This window comes from Capricornis sumatraensis, chromosome 21, assembly GCF_032405125.1.
Source record: "Capricornis sumatraensis isolate serow.1 chromosome 21, serow.2, whole genome shotgun sequence".
NCBI classification, from domain to species: domain Eukaryota; kingdom Metazoa; phylum Chordata; class Mammalia; order Artiodactyla; family Bovidae; genus Capricornis; species Capricornis sumatraensis.
Window position 1 is genome coordinate 37,530,395 of NC_091089.1, and position 19,602 is coordinate 37,549,996.

The 19,602-nt window shown below is 39.4% G+C and overlaps 1 protein-coding gene and 1 pseudogene across 3 annotated transcripts in view; one reads left to right on the plus strand and one right to left on the minus strand.

Moving 5' to 3' along the window:
* The window catches only part of GREB1L (GREB1 like retinoic acid receptor coactivator), a 110,360-nt gene that overhangs the window by 76,157 nt on the left and 14,601 nt on the right, over positions 1-19,602 (minus strand). For all 3 annotated transcript variants that reach the window (XM_068993569.1, XM_068993568.1, XM_068993567.1), the window contains exons 4-5: positions 14,494-14,670; positions 12,312-12,434 (exon numbers count right to left, since the gene is read on the minus strand). In XM_068993569.1, coding sequence (XP_068849670.1) covers positions 12,312-12,434; positions 14,494-14,670 — 300 coding nt within the window. The remainder of the gene's footprint in view (positions 1-12,311; positions 12,435-14,493; positions 14,671-19,602) is intronic.
* On the plus strand, positions 5,252-5,424 carry LOC138097757 (U2 spliceosomal RNA; annotated as a pseudogene).

Below are 19,602 nucleotides of genomic sequence, written 5' to 3' on the forward strand. Positions count from 1 at the left end.
TAGGATTTATTGTCTTGACAACTTTCACATACATTATACAGCACTATTAATTATCTTTATCATATTGTATGTTATATCCCTAGTACTTATTTATCTTATAATTGGAAGTTTGTCTATAAATATTCTTGAGCTTTATTCTGGAATACAGTTGAATTGCATGTGTGCATGCTAAGTCACTTCAGTCATGTCCAACTCTGCAACACTATGGACTGTAGCCCACCAGACTCCTTTTGTCCAAGGGATTCTCCAGGCAAGAATACTAGAGTGATTGGGTAAGACACATATTCCTACTTTCTTCCCCATCTATAAAAACAGGCAAATGACCTATGCTTGTCATCGGCTCTCCATGACTATCAGGAAGGCAGCCCACTGTTTTTGGCGTGACTCCCACTCTAATAAACTCTATTTTTCTTTTTTTTTAAATTAAAAAAAACTAAAAGAATACTGGAGTGGGTTGCCATGCCCTCCTCCAGACAGTTAAATTGCTTGGAAACAATTTGATCCTTTTGGATTTTGTTTTGCGATATTTTTAGGCTATTTTGAAGTAGTGCTCAATCTAGAATTAAGTATTCTTCATGACTGAGATAAGACTTTCCCAAGTACTCCATTAAATGCCTGATAAATTGTGAGGTTTTCCCAGCTAGCTGGTTGGAACAGCCTTTATTCCTGGCCCTGTGTGAATGTTCCCTCCCACTCTTCTGGATGGAACTTTTTACCAGCCTTGATGTTGTTCAGTCACTCAGTCACGTCTGAACTTACACAATGCCCATGAGTGTCTGCAGTCATGTACACTCACTACATGCCAACCACTCAACTGAGGATTTTCTAAAGTAATCCTAACAACACTGTGGAGTGGCTGTAGTTCACACTTCTGTTCGGCAGATGAGGAACTAGACTTAGAAAGAGTAAGTGTTCTCAGTGTCTGCCACACAGCAATAGATACACGTGGAACTTAAACCCAAATGGGCGAATTCCAAAGGGTACATTTGTAGCACCAAAATATTTAAATAAATGAGTGGGGATAAAAGAAGAATTTGCTTTAAATTTTTTAACCCATTTTTCAAAGAACTGGATAGATCTCATGTTGTTGTTCAGTCACCCAGTCATGTCCAACTCTTTGCTACCTCATGGACTGCAGCACACCAGACGTCCCTGTCCTTCACCATTTCCCGGAGTCTGTTCAAGCTCATGTTCACTGAGTTGGTGATGCCATGCAACCATCTCATCCTCTGTCATCCCCTTCTCCTGCTTTCAATTTTTCCGAGCATCAGAGTCTTTTCCAAAGAGTCAGCTCTTTGCATCAGGTAGCCGAAGAATTGGAGATTCAGCTTGAGCATGAGTCTGTCCAGTGAATATTCAGGACTGATTTCCTTTAGGATTGACTGGTTTGATCTCCTTGCAGTCCAAGGGACTCTCAAGAGTCTTCTCCAGCGCCACAGTTCAAAAGTATCAATTCTTTGCTTTATGGTCCAACTCTTAAGAGTCACACATGACTACTGGAGAAACCATAGCTTTGACTATACAGCCTTGAGTAGTTTCCAAATATGCATGCATCAACTGACCCTATACTGAACATTTCAGGGAAGTTTTCGCACGGTGCTGGGGATCTCTCTGTGCGGCTGTCTGCCTTCTGGTACTTGGTCCAGTGAACTTTACCTGCTTTGGTTCCTTCCACTCAATTTAGGGGACCATTGGGCTCCACCACAGTTCCCCCTCTCTGGATCATGGACTGGAAACTGGCAGGTAAGCTGGGGCAATGCTAAGACTCACATTATTTGCTTCCTATTGCTCAGAATCAATGTCGTTTGTTGCCTGAAGGACAGTGTCCTAACAACTGTTTTTCACGTAGTTTTGTCTCTTTTTTCCTGGTTGTTTCAGGTGGTATGATAAACTTAGTCCCTTTTAATGCATTTTGGCCAAAAGTGGATATAGAATTGATCTTTACAGATTTTTTTGGGGGGGATGCTTTCTTAAATTGGAGTATAATCGCTTTACAATGTGTAGATCCTGCAGTATGACAAAGTGAATTAGCTATAATATACACATATCCCCTCCTTCTTGAGCCTCCCTCGCCCCTCCCCACCCCACCCCTCTAGGTCGTCACAGAGCACCAAGCTGAGCCCCCTGTGCTATACGGCAGCTTTCCATTGACTGTCTATGTTACACACGGTGGTGTATATATGTCAATGCTACTCTCTCAGTTCATCCCAGCCTCTCCTTCCCTGTCTGTGTCCACAAGTGTTCTCTACACCTGCGTCTCTATTCCTGCCCTGCAAATAGGTTCATTAATACCATTTTCCTAGATTCCATATATATGCATTAGTATATGATATTTGCTTTTCTCTTTCTGACTTACTTCCTGGGCATGATTCATCCACATGGTTCATCCACATCACTACAAATTACCCAATTTTGTTTCTTTTCTTCATGGATTTTTCAACCTTAGTCCTCCCCTCTCATCTTCCCATTCCTCTTGCCTTTTACTCTGTTCTTGAAATTTGAGGTAATTTATGAACATTATAAAGAATTCGAGGTAATATCATCTTTGTATAACCCAGCAATTGCCTAATAAAATTGTCAATAGTGAGCAGAGAAAGTTCAAATTCTGGTTTTGTTACCTTCTAACTAACTGTAACTTAGATGCATATATGTTAGGTTCTGGTCTTTATTCCTACACAGGATGCTGAAGAAAGATCAGTGAAAACCAGATCTTTCTACTGGCCTGTACATTCGACTTCATCCTGAGAATTTCTAGTGCTTAATTATGAAAAATATAACATAAAGGAAAACTCAGTAATAGAAACAAACATGTTAAAATATCACTTCTTGAAATACCATATGCCATCCCTTATATGTAGAACCTAAAAGGAAATGATACAAATGAACTTACAAAACAGAAAGAGACTCACAGACTTAGGAAACGAACTAATGGTTACCAAAGGGAAGGGACAGTTAGGGAGTTTGGGAAGGTCATATACACTGCTATATTTTAAATGGATAATAGACAAGGACCTATTGTATAGCACATGGAACTCTATTCAATGTTATGTGCCATCTGGATGGGAGCAGGGTTTAGGAGAGAACAGATAAATGTATATGTGTGGCTGAGTCCTTTTGCTGTGCATCTGAAACTATCATAACATTGTGTGTCAATTAATTGGCTACACTCCAGTATTTTTTCCATGCTATAACAAAAATACCTATAGAGGTTAATATTTTTTAAAAAATAATTTTATTTATTTATTGATGTTTGCCCGTGCTGGGTCTTTGTTGCTGCATGGGGCTTTCTCTAGTTGCGGTGAGCAGGGGCTACTCTCTAGTTGTGGTGGGCGGGCTTCTCATTGCAGTGGCTTCTCTTGCTGCAGGGCACAGGCTCTCGGGCACACGGGCTTCAGCAGCTGCAGCACGTGGGCTCAGAAGTTGCAGCTCCAGGCCCTAGAGCACAGGCTCGATAGTTGTAGTGCCTGGGATTAGTTGGTCCATGGCATGTGGGATCTTCCTAGACCAGAGATCAAAACCATGTCTCCTACATTGGCAGGCAGATTTTTTAACACAGCCACCATGGAAGCCCTAATATGTTTTTGTTTTTTAACCTTAATAGGATTATTTCATATGTGGTTGGACAGTGTCCCAATTTTTTTTTTTTTTTTGGACATCTTTGTCCTGTGAATATGCTATGATTTCTTTGTTTCTATATTAAAAGGGTGCTTCTTTTCTGTTCATCTAAAGGATAACTGCAGTGAATATCTTGAGTGTCCTTTTAGGTTATTTTCTTGGCTAAGGCCTCTGAAGTGAGATTACTAGAGTAGAGGATATAAATATTTTTAATGGTCTTGTTATATATTGCCAAATTGCTTTCTTAAAAGGTCATATTGAGGCTTCCCTGGTGGCTCAGTAGTAAAAAAATCCACCCGCCAATGGAAGAGACACGGGTTTGATCCCTGGGTCAGGAAGATCACACTTGCCTCAGAGCTAAGTCCATGAGACACAGCTATTGAGCCTGTGCTCTCGAGCCTGGCAGCTGCAACTGCTGAAAGCCTGTGAGCCCCAGAGCCTGTGCTCCGAAATAAGAGAAGCCATTGAAATGAGAAGCCTGTGCACCACAGCTAGACAGTTATCCCCATTCTCCAAAACAAGAGAAAAGCCCTCTCAGCAACGAAGATGGAGCACAGCCACACAAAAAATTATACATAAAAACATAAAAAAAGAAGTCACATTTCTGTCTACCTCCATCAGCCTGAGATTGTCAGTCTTATATGCTTGCCAGCACTGTATATTATCACTTAAGATGGGATATTGTGGTTAATAGAACTGATGAATGACTTTTCATTGTCATGATTTGCAGTTTCTTTATTTCTACAAACTGCACCATTCCCCCTTATACTTGCTAAAGAGTTTCATTTTCTCTTTTGTGAGCAGGAGTCTCAAAAGCACTACAGCCCTGTCTCAGAGGAGTTTGGTCGTTGACTTTCTTCACTCTCCCTCCCATTCACTCTTTGGATGTTTATTGAGAAGCATTCCCTCTTTGGATATTTACTGAGCTGCTTCAGGAGGCCAGATATGATGCCAGGCTCTGGGGATAGAATAGGGGAAGAAGGCAAAGATACAATCCCTGCCCAGGGAAAAGCCCATGTGTTCCTGGTATCTAGTTAGGAGTGGGCAGATCTGCCAGCCCAAGGGTTCCACCACATGTGGAAAAAGGAGACTGTGTTTTGGTAAAAGGATAATTTGAATATTCATGAGGAACTAAGCTTAGAAAAACCTGCGAGAGGAACTTTGCTTAGTCTGACCTTAAGGAAGTTTAGTGGCTAACGGACAAATCGAAAGAGGAAAGGTACGCTTAAATGATACAGCACTTTTGGTCTCTACATTTAAGATATCTACAATATCTCCTTAAAGCTTGACACTTCTGCTTGCTGCATTTAGATTCTTCAGCGACCCGGAATTGATTTTTGTGGATAGAGGACAATAGGGGTCCAGTTTCAATTTTTTTCCACATGGGATACCCAACTTCTGAGCATCATTTGTTGAATGGAAAGGTTCTGCTGATCTGCAAGTCACTCTGTTAAGTAGAAAACACCCACATGTCCTAGGAATCTGTTTGGGGACTTTCTAATCTGTTTTGCTGCTCTTTGTCTATCCCTGCACCAACTCCATGCTGTCTTTATTAGGAAAGCTTCATGAGGTTGATATATGATAGGGCCAGTCCTTTCATTTGTTATTGTTCTGACTTCTTTAATACAGAAGCATAATCACTTCTCAGCCTTTTGGCTAAGATTAAGTGTAGTATCTGTCCTTATCAGTTTAATACACAAGCATAAGACAGTAAGGGGTTTACATTACTTTGAGCCATCAGTTGTTCATCTACAGGAAAACCCCGTTTCATGGACTGTGCATTCGTCTCCAATAACAGGGCTACCTTCTCCACTAGGCAGAGAAGGCACAGTGCCTCAGGTCCATTAACACTTTTAGGTGTTCATGAGAATGTTTTAATTTCTTTTAAAATTAGAAGAAAAAGATGAACTTTTGGTCAAAGAAAGTGTCTTAACATTTAATGTTAATATATTCATCTCTGGGGCTTCCCAGGTGGCACTAGTGGTAAAGAACCCACCTGCCAATGCAGGAGACATAAGAGTTGCAATTCGATCCCTGGGTTGGGAAGATTCCCCTGGAGGATGACATGGCAACCCACTGCAGAATTCTTGCCTGAAGAATTCTTGCCTGAAGAATTCCATGGACAGAGGAGCCTGGCAGGCTACAGTCCACAGGGTCGCAAAGAGTCGGATACAACTGAAGTGACTTGACACACACATGTCACTCATGCATAGTCATCTTTATATTAATACCAATGCAGCCATAAAATAGAACTTTAAATACTTTAGGCAAATGTAGCCAGGGCCTAAGACAGTCATAGATTCACACCAGGTCCTGCCTAATAGCATCTTCGAAAAATGACACTATCAGTCCCAGGGGTAGAGCTTAGGTGGCCCATCTCTATCCCAGCTTACAAGCTAATTTTTCCTTCTCATGGTAGAAGAGCATACCATCTTCAGTTGGAAAAAGAGTATGCATGAGCAAATTAACAATCCCACAAATGCTAATTTAAATAAAAATGGAATTAAAAAATATTTATTTCCAGGCATCTGCCAGGTACTAGGGTGTAGAGGGATAAATAAAATGAGCCGACAGTTTCTAGCATATAAAAAAATATAGATGAGGGCTTCTCTGGTGGTCCAGTGGTTAAGATCCACCTTCCAATGCAGAGGACACGGGTTCCATCTCTGGTCCAGGAAGACTCCACATGCCGCAAAGCAACTAAGCCCATGCACCACTACTCCCGTGCTCCGCAACAAGAGAAGCCATTGCGATGAGAAGGCCACACGCCACAGCTAGAGAGCAGCCCCCACTCACCACAACCAGAGAAAGCCCTCTTGCAGTAACAAAGACCCAGCGTAAGCCAAAAATACAGAAATAAAGATTATTTTAAAAAGAATATAGATGGTTAATAAATCACAATTGGGAGAATGGCAGACAGTTCAGTTCAGTTTAGTCCCTCAGTAGTTCCAACTCTGTGATCCCATGGACTGCAACACGCCAGGCTTCCCTGTCCATCACCAACTCCCAGAGTCTACTCAAACTCATGTCCATCACATCAATGATGCCATCCAACCATCTCATCCTCTGTCATCCCCTTTTCCTCCCGCCTTCAATCTTTCCCAGTATCAGGGTCTTTTCCAATGAGTCAGTTCTTTGCAACAGGTGGCCAAAGTATTGGAGTTTCAGCTTCACCATCAGTCCTTCCAATGAATATTCAGGACTGATTTCCTGTAGGATTGACTGGTTGGAACTCCTTGCAGTCCAAGGGACTCTCAAGAGTCTTCTCCAACACCACAGTTCAAAAGCATCAATTCTTCAGCACTCAGCTTTCTTTATAGTCCAACTCTCACATCCATACATGACTATTGGAAAAACCATAGCTTTGACTGAAGTGAAGTGAAGTGAAGTGAAGTCGCTTAGTCATGTCCAATTCTTTGCGACTCCATGGACTATAGCCTACCAGGCTTCATCCATGGGATTTTCCAGGCAAGAATACTGGAGTGGGTTGCCATTTCCTTCTCCAGGGGATCTTCCCGACCCAGGGATCAAACCTGGGTCTCCCGCATTGCAGGCAAATGCTTTACCATCTGAGCCACCAGGGAAGCCCTATAGCTTTGACTAGATGGACCTTGTTGGCAAAATAATGTCTCTGCTTTTTAATATGCTGTCTAGGTTGCTCATAGCTTTTCCTACAAGGAGCAAGCGTCTTTTAATTTCATGGCTGCAGTCACCATCTGCAGTGATTTGGGAGCCCCCCAAAATAAAACCTCTCACTGTTTCCATTGTTTCCCCATCTATTTGCCATGAAGTGATGACACCAGATGCCATGATCTTAGTTTTCTGAATGTTGAGTTTTAAGCCAACTTTTCCACTTTCCTTTCTTCAAGAGACTCTAGTTCTTCGCTTTCTGCCATAAGGGTGGTGTCATCTGCATATCTGAGGTTATTATATTTCTCCTGGCAATCTTGATTCCAGCTTGTGCTTCATCCAGCCTGGTATTTCACATGATGTACTTCTCATATAAGTTAAATAAGCAGGGTGACAATATACAGCCTTGATGTACTCCTTTCCCAATTTGAAACCAGTCTGTAGTTTCATGTCCAGTTCTAACTGTTGCTTCTTGACCTGCATACAGATTTTTCAGGAGGCAGGTCAGGTGGTCTGGTATTCCCATCTCTTTCAGAATCTTCCACAGTTTGTTGTGATCCACACAGTCAAAGGCTTTAGCATAGTCAATAAAGCGAAAGTAGATGTTTTTCTGGAATTCTCTTGTTTTTTTCAAGGATCCAGCAGATGTTGGCAATTTGATCTCTGATTCCTCTGCTTTTTCTAAATCCAGCTTGAACATCTGGAGATTCATGGTTCATGTACTGTGGAAGCCTGGCTTGGAGAATTTTGGGCATTACTTTGCTAGTGTGTGAGATGAGTCCAATTGTGCAGTAGTTTGAACATTCTTTGGCATTGCCTTTCTTTGGGATTGGAAGGAAAACTGACCTTTTCCAGTCCTGTGGCCACTGCTGAGTTTTCCAGATTTGCTGACATTGAGTGCAGCACTTTCACAGCATCATCTTTTAGGATTTGAAATAGCTCACCTGGAATTCCGTCACCTCTACTAGCTTTGTTTGTAGTGATGCTTCCTAAGGCCCACTTGACTTCACATTCCAGGATGTCTGGCTCTAGTTGAGTGATCACACCATCGTGGTTATTGTGGTTTTGGCTCACAAGTACAATAGTAAGGCTGAGTTAATCCTTAGTTGCAAAATAGGTATTGTTATTTTCAGTTTTACAAATGAGAAAATCCAGACACAACAACTGAGTGGCATCTCCCAAGCCTAAACCAATAAACATTGGGGACAGTATTTGAACACCAGGACTCGGACTCCAAGCCCTGTACAGTTTACTGTTTGGTCAGAAACACCGCTCATTCTTTAGAAAACACTCAGTAAATTAGACTGGATTCAACCAAGGGAGAAATGTTGCCACTCCAAATGATTTCACCTTTGTCTTTAGAGCAGCTTTTTAATCTCCCCTCCCCAGCTTTACTGAGGGATATCTTAACTATCATAAAGCTTACTCAATTCAAGTGGATAGTTCAGTGATTTCTAGTAACTTGACCAAGTGGTGCCACCATCACCATAAACCAGTTTTAGAACATTTCCATCCCCCAACAGGAAACCTCATGCCCACTTTCAGTTAATTTTCATTCCCTCCTTGCCCCAGGCATCCACTAATCTATTTCCTATCTCTAGCAATTTGCCTTTTCTGAACATTTCATATAAATGAAACCATATAATACATGGTCTCTTTTGACTAGTTTCTTTCACTTAGCACAGTGTTTTTGAAGTTCATTCATGATATACGATAGCAGGTATCAGTAGCTTGCTCTTTATTATTGCTGAATGATATTCTATTTTATGGATACACAATGTTGTCTATTTGTTCATGAGTTGATTGACATTTAGCTTGTCTCCAGTTTTCGACTGAATGAACAATGCTGCTATATGAACATTTGTGTGCAAGTTTTTGCAAGAACATGTCCTTATTTCTCCTGGGTAGATGGGGGTAATATTAATATTATTATCTCATTACAGTTTTGATTTGTATTTCCCTTATGACTAATGATGCTGAGCATCTTTCCATGTGATTATTAGCTATTTATATATGTTCTCTGAAGAAATGTCTGTTCCAAATCTCTTCCCCATGTTTTGATTGGACTATAATCTTGTTACTGAGTTGTAAGACTTCTTCATAAATTCTGGATACAAATCCTTTATTAAATATGTGTTTTGCAAGTATCTTTTTCTAGTTTATCACTTATCTTTTTATTTCCTTAATACTGTCTTTTGAAGTGTAAAAGCTTTGAATTTTGAGGAGGTCCATTTTATCAATTTGCCCAGAAATAAATCCTTTTATTTATAATCAATTGATTATTGATAAGTGAAATTCACTGACAAAAAGACAATCTGTTTCACTGGTGATGCTGGAGCAATTGGACATCCACATGTGAACAGGTGAACTTAGATGCTCAACTCACATGACACACAAAAATTAACTCAAAATGACTAATGCAAGAGATAAAACAATAAAACTTTTAGGAAAAAATATGGAAAATTTTGTGTTAGGCAAAGTTTTTTTTATCTGTTCTTTTTTCCTCTCCCTCTTTATTTCTGGCTGTACCACACGGCTTCCAGGATCTTATTCTTGAATTCCTGTCCTTATTAAACACAAAACACATAAGTGTGTGTGTGTGCGCAGTAAGTGTGTACAATATAGGTAGTAACTATGTAGCCACCTTCGGTCAAAACCATAAAATATTTTCCCAGGATTGTTGGCTAAAATTTGAATTATCAGTGACACAAATATGTTGAAAGAAAATATCCAAAAGATAAAGCAGCAAGCCAGCCAGAACAGAATGTCCAGAGCTTGGCAGTTAGAATGAAAGACAAAGCTGTGTAAATAGTAAATTAATCCCATCTTCAAATATTTTCCTTATTTGTGTGCTTTAGCAAATATTTTGCTAAAATGTATGCTTACATTTCTGGCTAAGAAATGCTGATTACAGGCAGTCATTGACTGCAGATTAAGAAGGCAATCTCCTACAGGAGGGTAAATCTCTATCAGCTAAGGAGATGCTGCATACGCTTAATGTTTGAAATGAAAATATAGGCTGGTATAAAATTCTTACAGTCTATTACTTTCAAAATACACTGAAAAAAATTATTGTTGAAGACTCCATAAATATTATTTGTCAAGAAGAAAGTTTTAGACACAAAGTTTTACTCTTAAAGGCACCATCTTCTATTAAATTCTCTGGATTGTACCTAAAATTAATAGCTAATTTCATGGTCAAATTACCATTCTCACCTCAACAAGGGATACACAAGAATATTGACATGGCACTTGGTCACTTGTGTTCACTGTAAGTCAATTGTGAAAACTGAAGGAGCCTTTGCTAAATAAAGCCTGAATCTTGAATTCCTCTATTTGGAGCAATTTTCATTTTCAAAATATATTTCTGCATAATTAAAATGCTAATTAACATTTCACTATTTATTATTAACATATCAGTATCTTTTCATTATTTTCAGGTATGACTAGTTATTTATACAAATTCACCTCTCCCTTATGAAAGGTAACATGTTTTATTGCTTTTATCCCTTATTTGAGTGATTTTTAAATCATTGGAGCCAACAATCAAGTACTGGAACCCTGCCTTATACCATCTGACAAGGGTCTGGGAATATAATGAACACATGGTAAGTTTCTGTTGGAATGAAGTAAGTATTCACTACTAATGCTGTAGTTTTAAAATTGCATTTCCTTAGACCCAAGCTCTAATGGCAGAAAATATACTGCAGAATCAAATTACTAAAATTGTAGGAGACATCACTGTAACAAAAGCTAATATTTCCGTGCAAAGAGCCAAATGCCAACTTTTTTCTTACTTGAATACCTAATGACATGATGTTCTCTCATTTAGAATAAATGAGAATTTAGAATATTCTCTTCTCTCTTAAATGACAGCCTTTATATAAATCTCTTGGACAGTTTAAAGGCTAGACTTAAAATCCAGGATGAAATGGTTTTTGCTGAGTCCAGATACATAGCAAAAAATGTCCCCAAATAAAGTCATCTTCATTATCACTGCAACTGTTACTAATATATTCTAATAATCACTTCCACCTTGAAAATAAGTGGAAACCATTTACCAGCTCATCAAAATTTCATATACATTTGGAAGAGAAATGCCAAGTAGTGCAATGAAGAAAGACAGCCTTTTTTCCAATTCGTTGTGGTTGAGTGAACTCTGGCAGAACACACATGCTATGAGGTTTGTGGGTAAAATACTTTCCAAAATACAAGTGAACTGAAAAAAAATTCACTCATACTTTTGAAATACTTCTCTTCTTGCCTAAGATACAACCTAGGCTGGTTCTGAAAATTTTTCTCAAATACTATCTTCAGGGATCTCTTCAGTTACAGCCTCCAGCCCTTCAGCCACCTAGAAACATTAAGTCCCCCTGGAGTATTATCCTGACCTGAGTGCAGGCCTTCACACTAGAGGAATTCTCAGAAGTTTTAGACTAGTGGTTTATCTGCTCAGTTATCAGATCAGCCATTCTGTTGACCCTGCTCTGATACTGTAACGTGGCTTCAGGTCCTAAGATTTTATCTGGTTATTTGTAACCAAGCTGCAATCTTGTATTACCTGAAACTAGATCCTAGATTCTTCCACTGTGATCTCCAGTCCCGCTTTGGGATTTTAGTTTGTATCCAGGTTGGTTTGTAATACTCAATATAATGTTCAGCAAGCCTAGTCAGAGCCCTACCTAGCACCCCAGTCTTCATGAGAAGGTCCTCAATAAATGCCACCTCATAGCTATGACGCAAACTTCTCTCATGGCTGTATTTCTATGCACTACCTCCTGTCAGACTCCTCTAGACACAGGTCCTAAGCTTGAGCTAAATTCTCTACCAACTGTCAGTTCCTGTCTCCTTGCCTTGCCTGGCATTGGCAGTGCTCTTTGGGATTTGGGGTCCTGGTCACCTACAGACTGACCCATCTCAATGCTGAGTTCTAATTCGAATAGTAACTCAAGTAATGCCTCTATTTTTAAAAAAAACCTCTGTTCAAATCAGCCAACTGTAAGTTTAAAATGCCTCAATAAATATACATTTGCTGCTTGAAACTGCGAAAGAAAATAACCCGTTACCTGTCTGAATGAATCCTGATTTGTATCCATTTGTTGTGCCATTTTCTGGGGTCGCAGTTGATGACACTGAAGAGTTTGGTTTAATGGAGTGGCAAGTGGTAGAGGATTGTCGGCTTCTACATTCTAGGAAGGAATAAGAACCATAGAGAACAATATTCTGTTAAAACAAGTGATGGAGCCACAATCCACAAAATCTCTGAAATAAACTCCTGCTCCTCAAGGGGCAGCCACTTTCTTTAAGAGATCCCCCTTCCCCAGTCCTGACTCCAACAGAACGTCCAAGCTGGTGAACATAATTTGTCTTTCTAGGGCCATGTTTGGAAAAGAAAGAGATGATTTTGTTCCCTAGAACAGTTTGACTTTTGTTAGGCACAGACTAGTTCCCAGGAGAAAAATTACTCATAACCAATATAGTCATGCTAGTTTTATGGGTAAGACTGAGGTTAAATTATCAATAATTTATAAAAACTTGGTAAGCTTTTAAGCACCGGTTAATCTCTTGTCTGGGACTGATTTCAGTGCAGAATAGTAACCTAGATTTGGAGCCTCCTAGACTCCCTTCAACCTTAATTTATGTTCAGAAACAGAAGCAAAGAAAAATTTGTAAGCAGAGGAGAAAAATGAGAAATTTTCAAATTCTTACTATTCTCAGTTCTTATTAAAGGAAACTGGTAGATATTATTCAAAGTAATTACTGATTGGGCAACACTAAACTTCATTTTCAGTGAGCCAATATTAATTGGGCTTTGGTGTAGTATTTTAGTAATACTTTGCACTGATTCAGGTAGATAGCAAATATTGTGACTACCTGTGTGGCTATAACATCCAAACAATTTATACTATATGTTGCACCATTTAGTATTTAAAGGTAGCAGGTGAAAAAGGAATATAAATGGTTGTAAATGACAAAGTTAATTATAGTGGGTCCTTTAGAGAGCTTCCAAGTTTATTGGAGACATGCAAAAAGTAGGTGCAGTTTTCTGCAATCTTCTATGCTGTGACCTTCCTTGAAGAGCTACTATATTTTGGCCGAAAAGGATATCTCCATGTTAGGTATATTGTATACAAATATGTATTTGACATTATATACATAAATACAATTCCAAAATAGCAATGGCTCTAAGTGTGAGGTTCCAGAAGTCACCCAGGATCATTGTGTCACAAACTATTTTAAAAAGGTAATTCTTTACCAGAAAGATGAATTGTCACTGAGCACTAAATAAGAACTTAAAGATACTCTATGCAACCATAAAATAGTCATCACTTTGTATCAACACAAAGTGTTGTCACTTTGCCGACAAAGGTCTGTATAGTCAAAGTTACGGTTTTAGTCATGTATGGATGTGAGAGTTGGACTATAAAGAAAGCTGAGCGCCAAAGAACTGATGCTGTTGAACTGTGGTGTTGGAGAAGACTCTTGAGAGTCCCTTGGACAGTAAGGAGATTAAGCCCATCCATTATAAAAGAAATCAGCCCTGAATATTCATTGGAAGGACTGATGCTGAAGCTGAAGCTTCAATACTTTGGCCACCTGATGCAAAGAGCTGACTCACTGGAAAAGACCCTGATGCTGGGAAAGATTGAAGGCAAAAGGAAAATGGGGCGCCAGAAGATGAGATGGTTAAATAGCATCACCGACTCAATAGACATAAATTTGAGCAAACTCTGGGAGATAGTGGAGGACAGGAAAGCCTGCCGTGCTGCAGTCCATGGGGTTGCAATGAGTCGGACATGACTGGAGCGACTGAGCAGGCATGCACACTAAATGCCAGAAGAGCTAGGAAGAGTCCATTCCCTCCCCGCAAGAGAGATGTATTCCACACCCCAAGAGATAAATACAATGAGAAATTTAAATAGTTTCTATTAAAAATGAAAAGCAGCAAGTCAAGGGACTTCCCTGGCGGTTCAGTAAAGGTCTGCCTCCACTGCAGAGAGAGCGGGTTACTTCCCTGATTAGGGAACTAAGATCCCACAGGCTACGTGAAGTGGCCAAAAAAAACAAAAAACAAAAAACCGAAGCAAGTCACATAACCTGTCAGGGGTTTTATATTTTGGCATAGTCTTCTGAACTGGAGGTATTTATCCATTCCACACCTGGATTCTGAACCCCGTGTGGGTCACAGGTCACTTGTCAATATCCTAACACTCACATTCTCTTCCCACCCCCGGAAGCTGACGCTACCTTTCCAGCAGATAAGAGGTCCCTTCGACAGTACACCCTGGGAGCTTCTGACTAGGTAGTACTTTAAGTGCTTCTGCTTCTTTGGCTGGGTGGTGAGCTTCAAGTTTATGTGGTTGGAAAATTCCGTGAAATACCGAAATCCTCTTTCTCCACAGCCGATACAGTTTCCAGAAAACCCTGAAATGACGAAAAACAGTTACTGGTGGCCTTGCATGTTGTTATAATACTTAAATTTTATATTCAAAAAGGATAGAAATACTCACTCTTGGGCCTGTTAACTTCCTAATTTCAAGGAAATAATTCAAAGGGAAAAAAATAGGTGCAAAAAATTTAGCAATTATAACAGTGAAAGATGAAATAATTTTAAAATGCTCTAAAGGGATAATGATTAAGGGACTAGAATGGATAATATCATAGGATAGAATTTATATAGCTGACACAAAAATATGAAAAATTTTGGACCTAGAGATACCTATTATTTCCTCCTTACAAATTCCCTTCTTTTTTTAAAATTGTATTGGTTTTTGGCTGCGCTGGGTCTCTGTTGCTGCACAGGGTTTTCTCCACTTGCGGCGAGCAGGGGCTACTCTCTAGCTGTGATGTGCAGGCTCCTCACTGCAGTGGTCTCTCTTGTCGTGCAGCACAGGCTCTGGGCGCACAGGCTTCAGTAGTAGCGGCTCCTGGGCTCCGGAGCACAGGCTCGATAGGATAGCACACAGGCTTAGCCGCTCCACAGCATGTGGGATCTTCCCGGCTCAGGGACGGAACCCGTGCCTCCTGCACTAGCAGGTGGATTCTTTACCACTGAGCCACCAAGGAAGCCCCATATTTCCTTCTTAACCAACTGGCCCTGGTTCTCCATCCTACCCACCATGTGGACTTGACTCCATAGCCACAGCTGATTAGACTGTGGACCATTATCTGACCTCATCTTGGACAGTCAGTCTCTCTCTTGGAATTTTGAAATAAATACAAAAAGAATCGGTCAGATGATACCAGACCCTGGATATGTAAAGTTTTGTAAAATTTGAACCCAAGTCAGGGCTATGCCAGCTAGGCTGTGGGAGAGAGCAAACTGGAATCGTGAAGAGGAGTTGGTCTCCAGATAGGAGAGTACGAACAGAGATGTATAAACTCAGGGCATTGTTCACGTTCTAGTTTCTATGAGATCCAGTTGTACTTTTTGGCACAAGTTTCCTGAAATTCCCATTTCCTCTCTATTCAAGGAGATCCAGCCAGTCCATCCTAAAGGAGATCAGTTCTGGGTGTTCATTGGAAGGACTGATATTGAAACTGAAACTCCAATACTTTGACTACCTGATGCGAAGAACTGACTCATTTGAAAAGATCCTGGTGCTGGGAAAGGTTGAAGGTGGGAGAAGGGGATAACAGAGGATGAGACAGTTGGATGGCATCACTGACTTAATGGACATAAGTTTGAATAAACTCCGGGAGTTGGTGATGGACAAGGAGGCCTGGCGTGCTGCAGTCCGTGGGGTCACAAAGAGTCGGACACAACTGAGTGACTGAACTGACTGATATGAGAAGAGAAGAGAAGGACCACGGGATTCAAGACAGACTGTCTTATAATGTCCCAATCTCAGAATGCTGACAATCAATTCAGAATACTTAGAAATGGGCAGTCCAACTTATTATTATTTATTCAATGATTATTTGAGCACCTACCTGTATGCCAGGCATTGTGCTAAACACTGGAAAACCAGCAGTGAATGAAAGATAGTCACAACCTCCCATCAGTTACATAATATTAGTAATTCTACATAATTAGTTTATTACCATCACTTATAGAGATATAAATATTAACATAATTTCATAAATTATTTAAAACTTATTCAGAGATGGATTGCATTCGAGGGCATTTAGCTATTTGTCTAATACCTTGCAGTTGTAGACTGAAAGAATAAAGATGTCAATGGTTGCCTCATTCACCAAATTCCTAAAGTCAACCATCCATCTAACCATTCATCCATCCACGTAGCCACGTATCCATCCACTAATCCATGCATCTACCTGTCCATCCATCCATCCAACAAATATCTGTACGCTGCTATGTGCTGGCACTATTTTGGGTACCAGGTTTTAGCACTGAACAAGGAAGACAAAACCACGGCCTCCATGGACCCTGCTTTCTGATGTGATCATTATGCCTTGATGGAAAATTGGCTGACCTATGAGGCAGACGCAACACACTCAAAACACAATAAATATAAGAATCTTCAGCTAAAATAAAAACGGTGTCAAAAATGAGGCTTATCTCAAAGGTCCAAGCCAGGTAGTTTATAAAAGATTAATGCAAGAATTGGAATTAAAAAATTATTGGGATTAGAGTTTACCTCTTTTCCTCTACCTGTTTCCTGAGGTGAAAACCAAAAGAGTGTAAGGAGGAAGAAAAGCAATGGATCTGGATAATCTTCAAAGAAGAGAAACTTCCTACTAATGATGAGAATTAGCAATATAAACGAGTAAGAATGCGATAGTCCATTTGTAAAACTCTGTATGGTTTCCGTATTAACTTTGATTCAAGACAGATTTTATCTGCTCAAAGTGCATGCTGTTACTATCACAAAAAAATAATGTCTCTTTCAGCCAAATTACCTTTCTAGTTTTTCTAGCAATCAGATCTTTCAATTGCATGGCAGATATGGGGCATATGCACTGCCAAGTGGATCAATTTATTTTAAAACCGATTTCCCCATAGTCTTTGGAACCTGCATACTCTATATAAAAATTTAGACAAATTGATATTGGAGTCTACTAGGATTATAGAATATTTTAAGTTTTAAAAAAATTTCCCACTAAATCTTTTAAAATTTATATATTTATATTTATATATATATATATATATATATATATTTTTTTTTTTTTTTTTGCTGTGCCACATGGCTTGTGGGTACTAATTCTCTGACCAGGGATTGAACGTGGGCCCTCAGCAGTGAGTGTGTAGAGCCCTAACCACTGGACTGCCAGGGAATTCCCCCCACTATATTGTAATGTATACTAAAATCATTCATCTTAAGTAGGAAATGTTAGATGAATATTAACTTTTCCACAATAGAGTAATGAACATATCAAAATCTCACAGTGCCTGTCTACGAGAACTTTTACCATTTTGTGTCACTACACTTTCACTTGGAGTAGCGGCTAATAAAAAATTATTAAACAAAGTCCCATGTCTATAAGGTTATTTAATAAATATGATAGAATGGCAGAATAATTACCATTTAAAGAGCAAGTATGTGCCAGGCACTGTGCTATTGGGTACCCCCTAAACATCACCCCTTTGATCATTATAACCCTGCAGGGTAGGCAATATCGGTTTCTTTACATATCAATAAATGGGGAATCTGAGTCTTCAAGAAAATAAGTAGCTTGCTCAAGTTCTTAAAGTGCTAAGTAGCAAATCTGGGATTTAAACCCAATTTTAATTCCAAAGCCTTTGGTTTCATATTCCTGATTACAAAGGATTATAAAATCTATTATTCTGATGGTCTTTTCTGTGTCTTTTCCATGACATTCTGAGAGGATCCCTCTAGTCATGAAGAAAAGGCATTGAGTAAAAAGGCATTATAAGAGATTTTTCTATGTTTGTAATCAGAACCACATATGCACTGTCCCATTTGATAAAACTTTGATGCTTTTAAAGTGCTAAAAAGGTTTCCAACAACAAAAAGTTGTTCTTCCAGAACCAACTAGGTTCTTAGCTCTGTGATGGAAAAGACCGTGTCTTATCATTCTTGTGCTCACATATCATAGCCTAATGTAATTTTTTTGAAAAAACACTGTTGAATGAATAAATGAACAAAAGAATACTTGGATCTTCTTTGCTAATTTAGTCCAATGTACAAACTTTACAGGAGATCCAACCAGTCCATCCTAAAGATCAGTCCTGGGTGTTCACTGGAAAGACTGATGTTGAAGCTGAAACTCCAATACTTTGGCCACCTGATGCGAAGAGCTGACTCATTTGAAAAGACCCTGATGCTGAGAAAGATTGAGGGCAGGAGGAGAAGGGATGACAGAGGATGAGATGGTTGGATAGCATCACTGACTCGATGGACATGAGTTTGGGTGAACTCCAGGAGTTGGTGATGGACAGGGAGGCCGGCGTGCTGCGGTTCATAGGGTTGCAAAGAGTTGGACACGACTGAGCGACTGAACTGAACTGAACAAACTTTACCATTAGGTGTCTATATTAAACCATCTGCTCAATTTCACTAAAAGAAAAAAATGGATATTAAAAAAATTAAAGCCCATGAAAATGAAAATTATCACTTCTTTTTCTATGAATCAAGAGCAGGCTTTGAACTGTAGTTTAAGGAAACTTTACAAAGCATGTGCAGGATCATTTTCTGACTCAAGATACTGATCTGTGTACTCCTAGACTTCGCACAGCAAAGGAAACCATACACAAAATGAAAAGACAGCCTATGGAATGGGAGAAAATATTTGCAAATGATATCACCACAAACGGGTTAGTATACAAAATACACAAACAGCTCTACAACTCAGTATTGAAAAAACAAACCACTCAATCAAAACGTGGGCAGAAAACATGAATAAACATTTTTGCAAAGAACACATACAGATGGCTAATAGGCACAGGAAGAGATGCTCAACACTGATGGTTATTAGAGAAATGCAAATCAAGACAACAATGATATCATTTCGCACCTGTTAGAATGGCTATCATCAGAAAGTCTACAAATAACAAATGCTGGAAAGCATGTGAAGAGAAGAAAACCCTTGTACACTTTTGGTAGAAAAGTAAACTGGCGCAGTCATTATGGAAAAGAGTAACAGAGGTTCCTTTAAAAACTTAAACCAGAACTGCTATATAATTCAGTAACTTCAGTGCTGAGTATAAAGCCAAAGAATGAAAACACTAAATTGAAAGATACAAGCACCTCGAAGTTCATAGCAATGTTGTTTACAATAGCCAAGATATGGAAGCAACATAAGCATCCATCAACAGACAAATGGATAAAGAATATGTGGTATGTATATACATATGTATACATAATACATCATATATATATCCTGTGGATATATATATACGTGATATATATATAACATACAAACGAGTTCCAT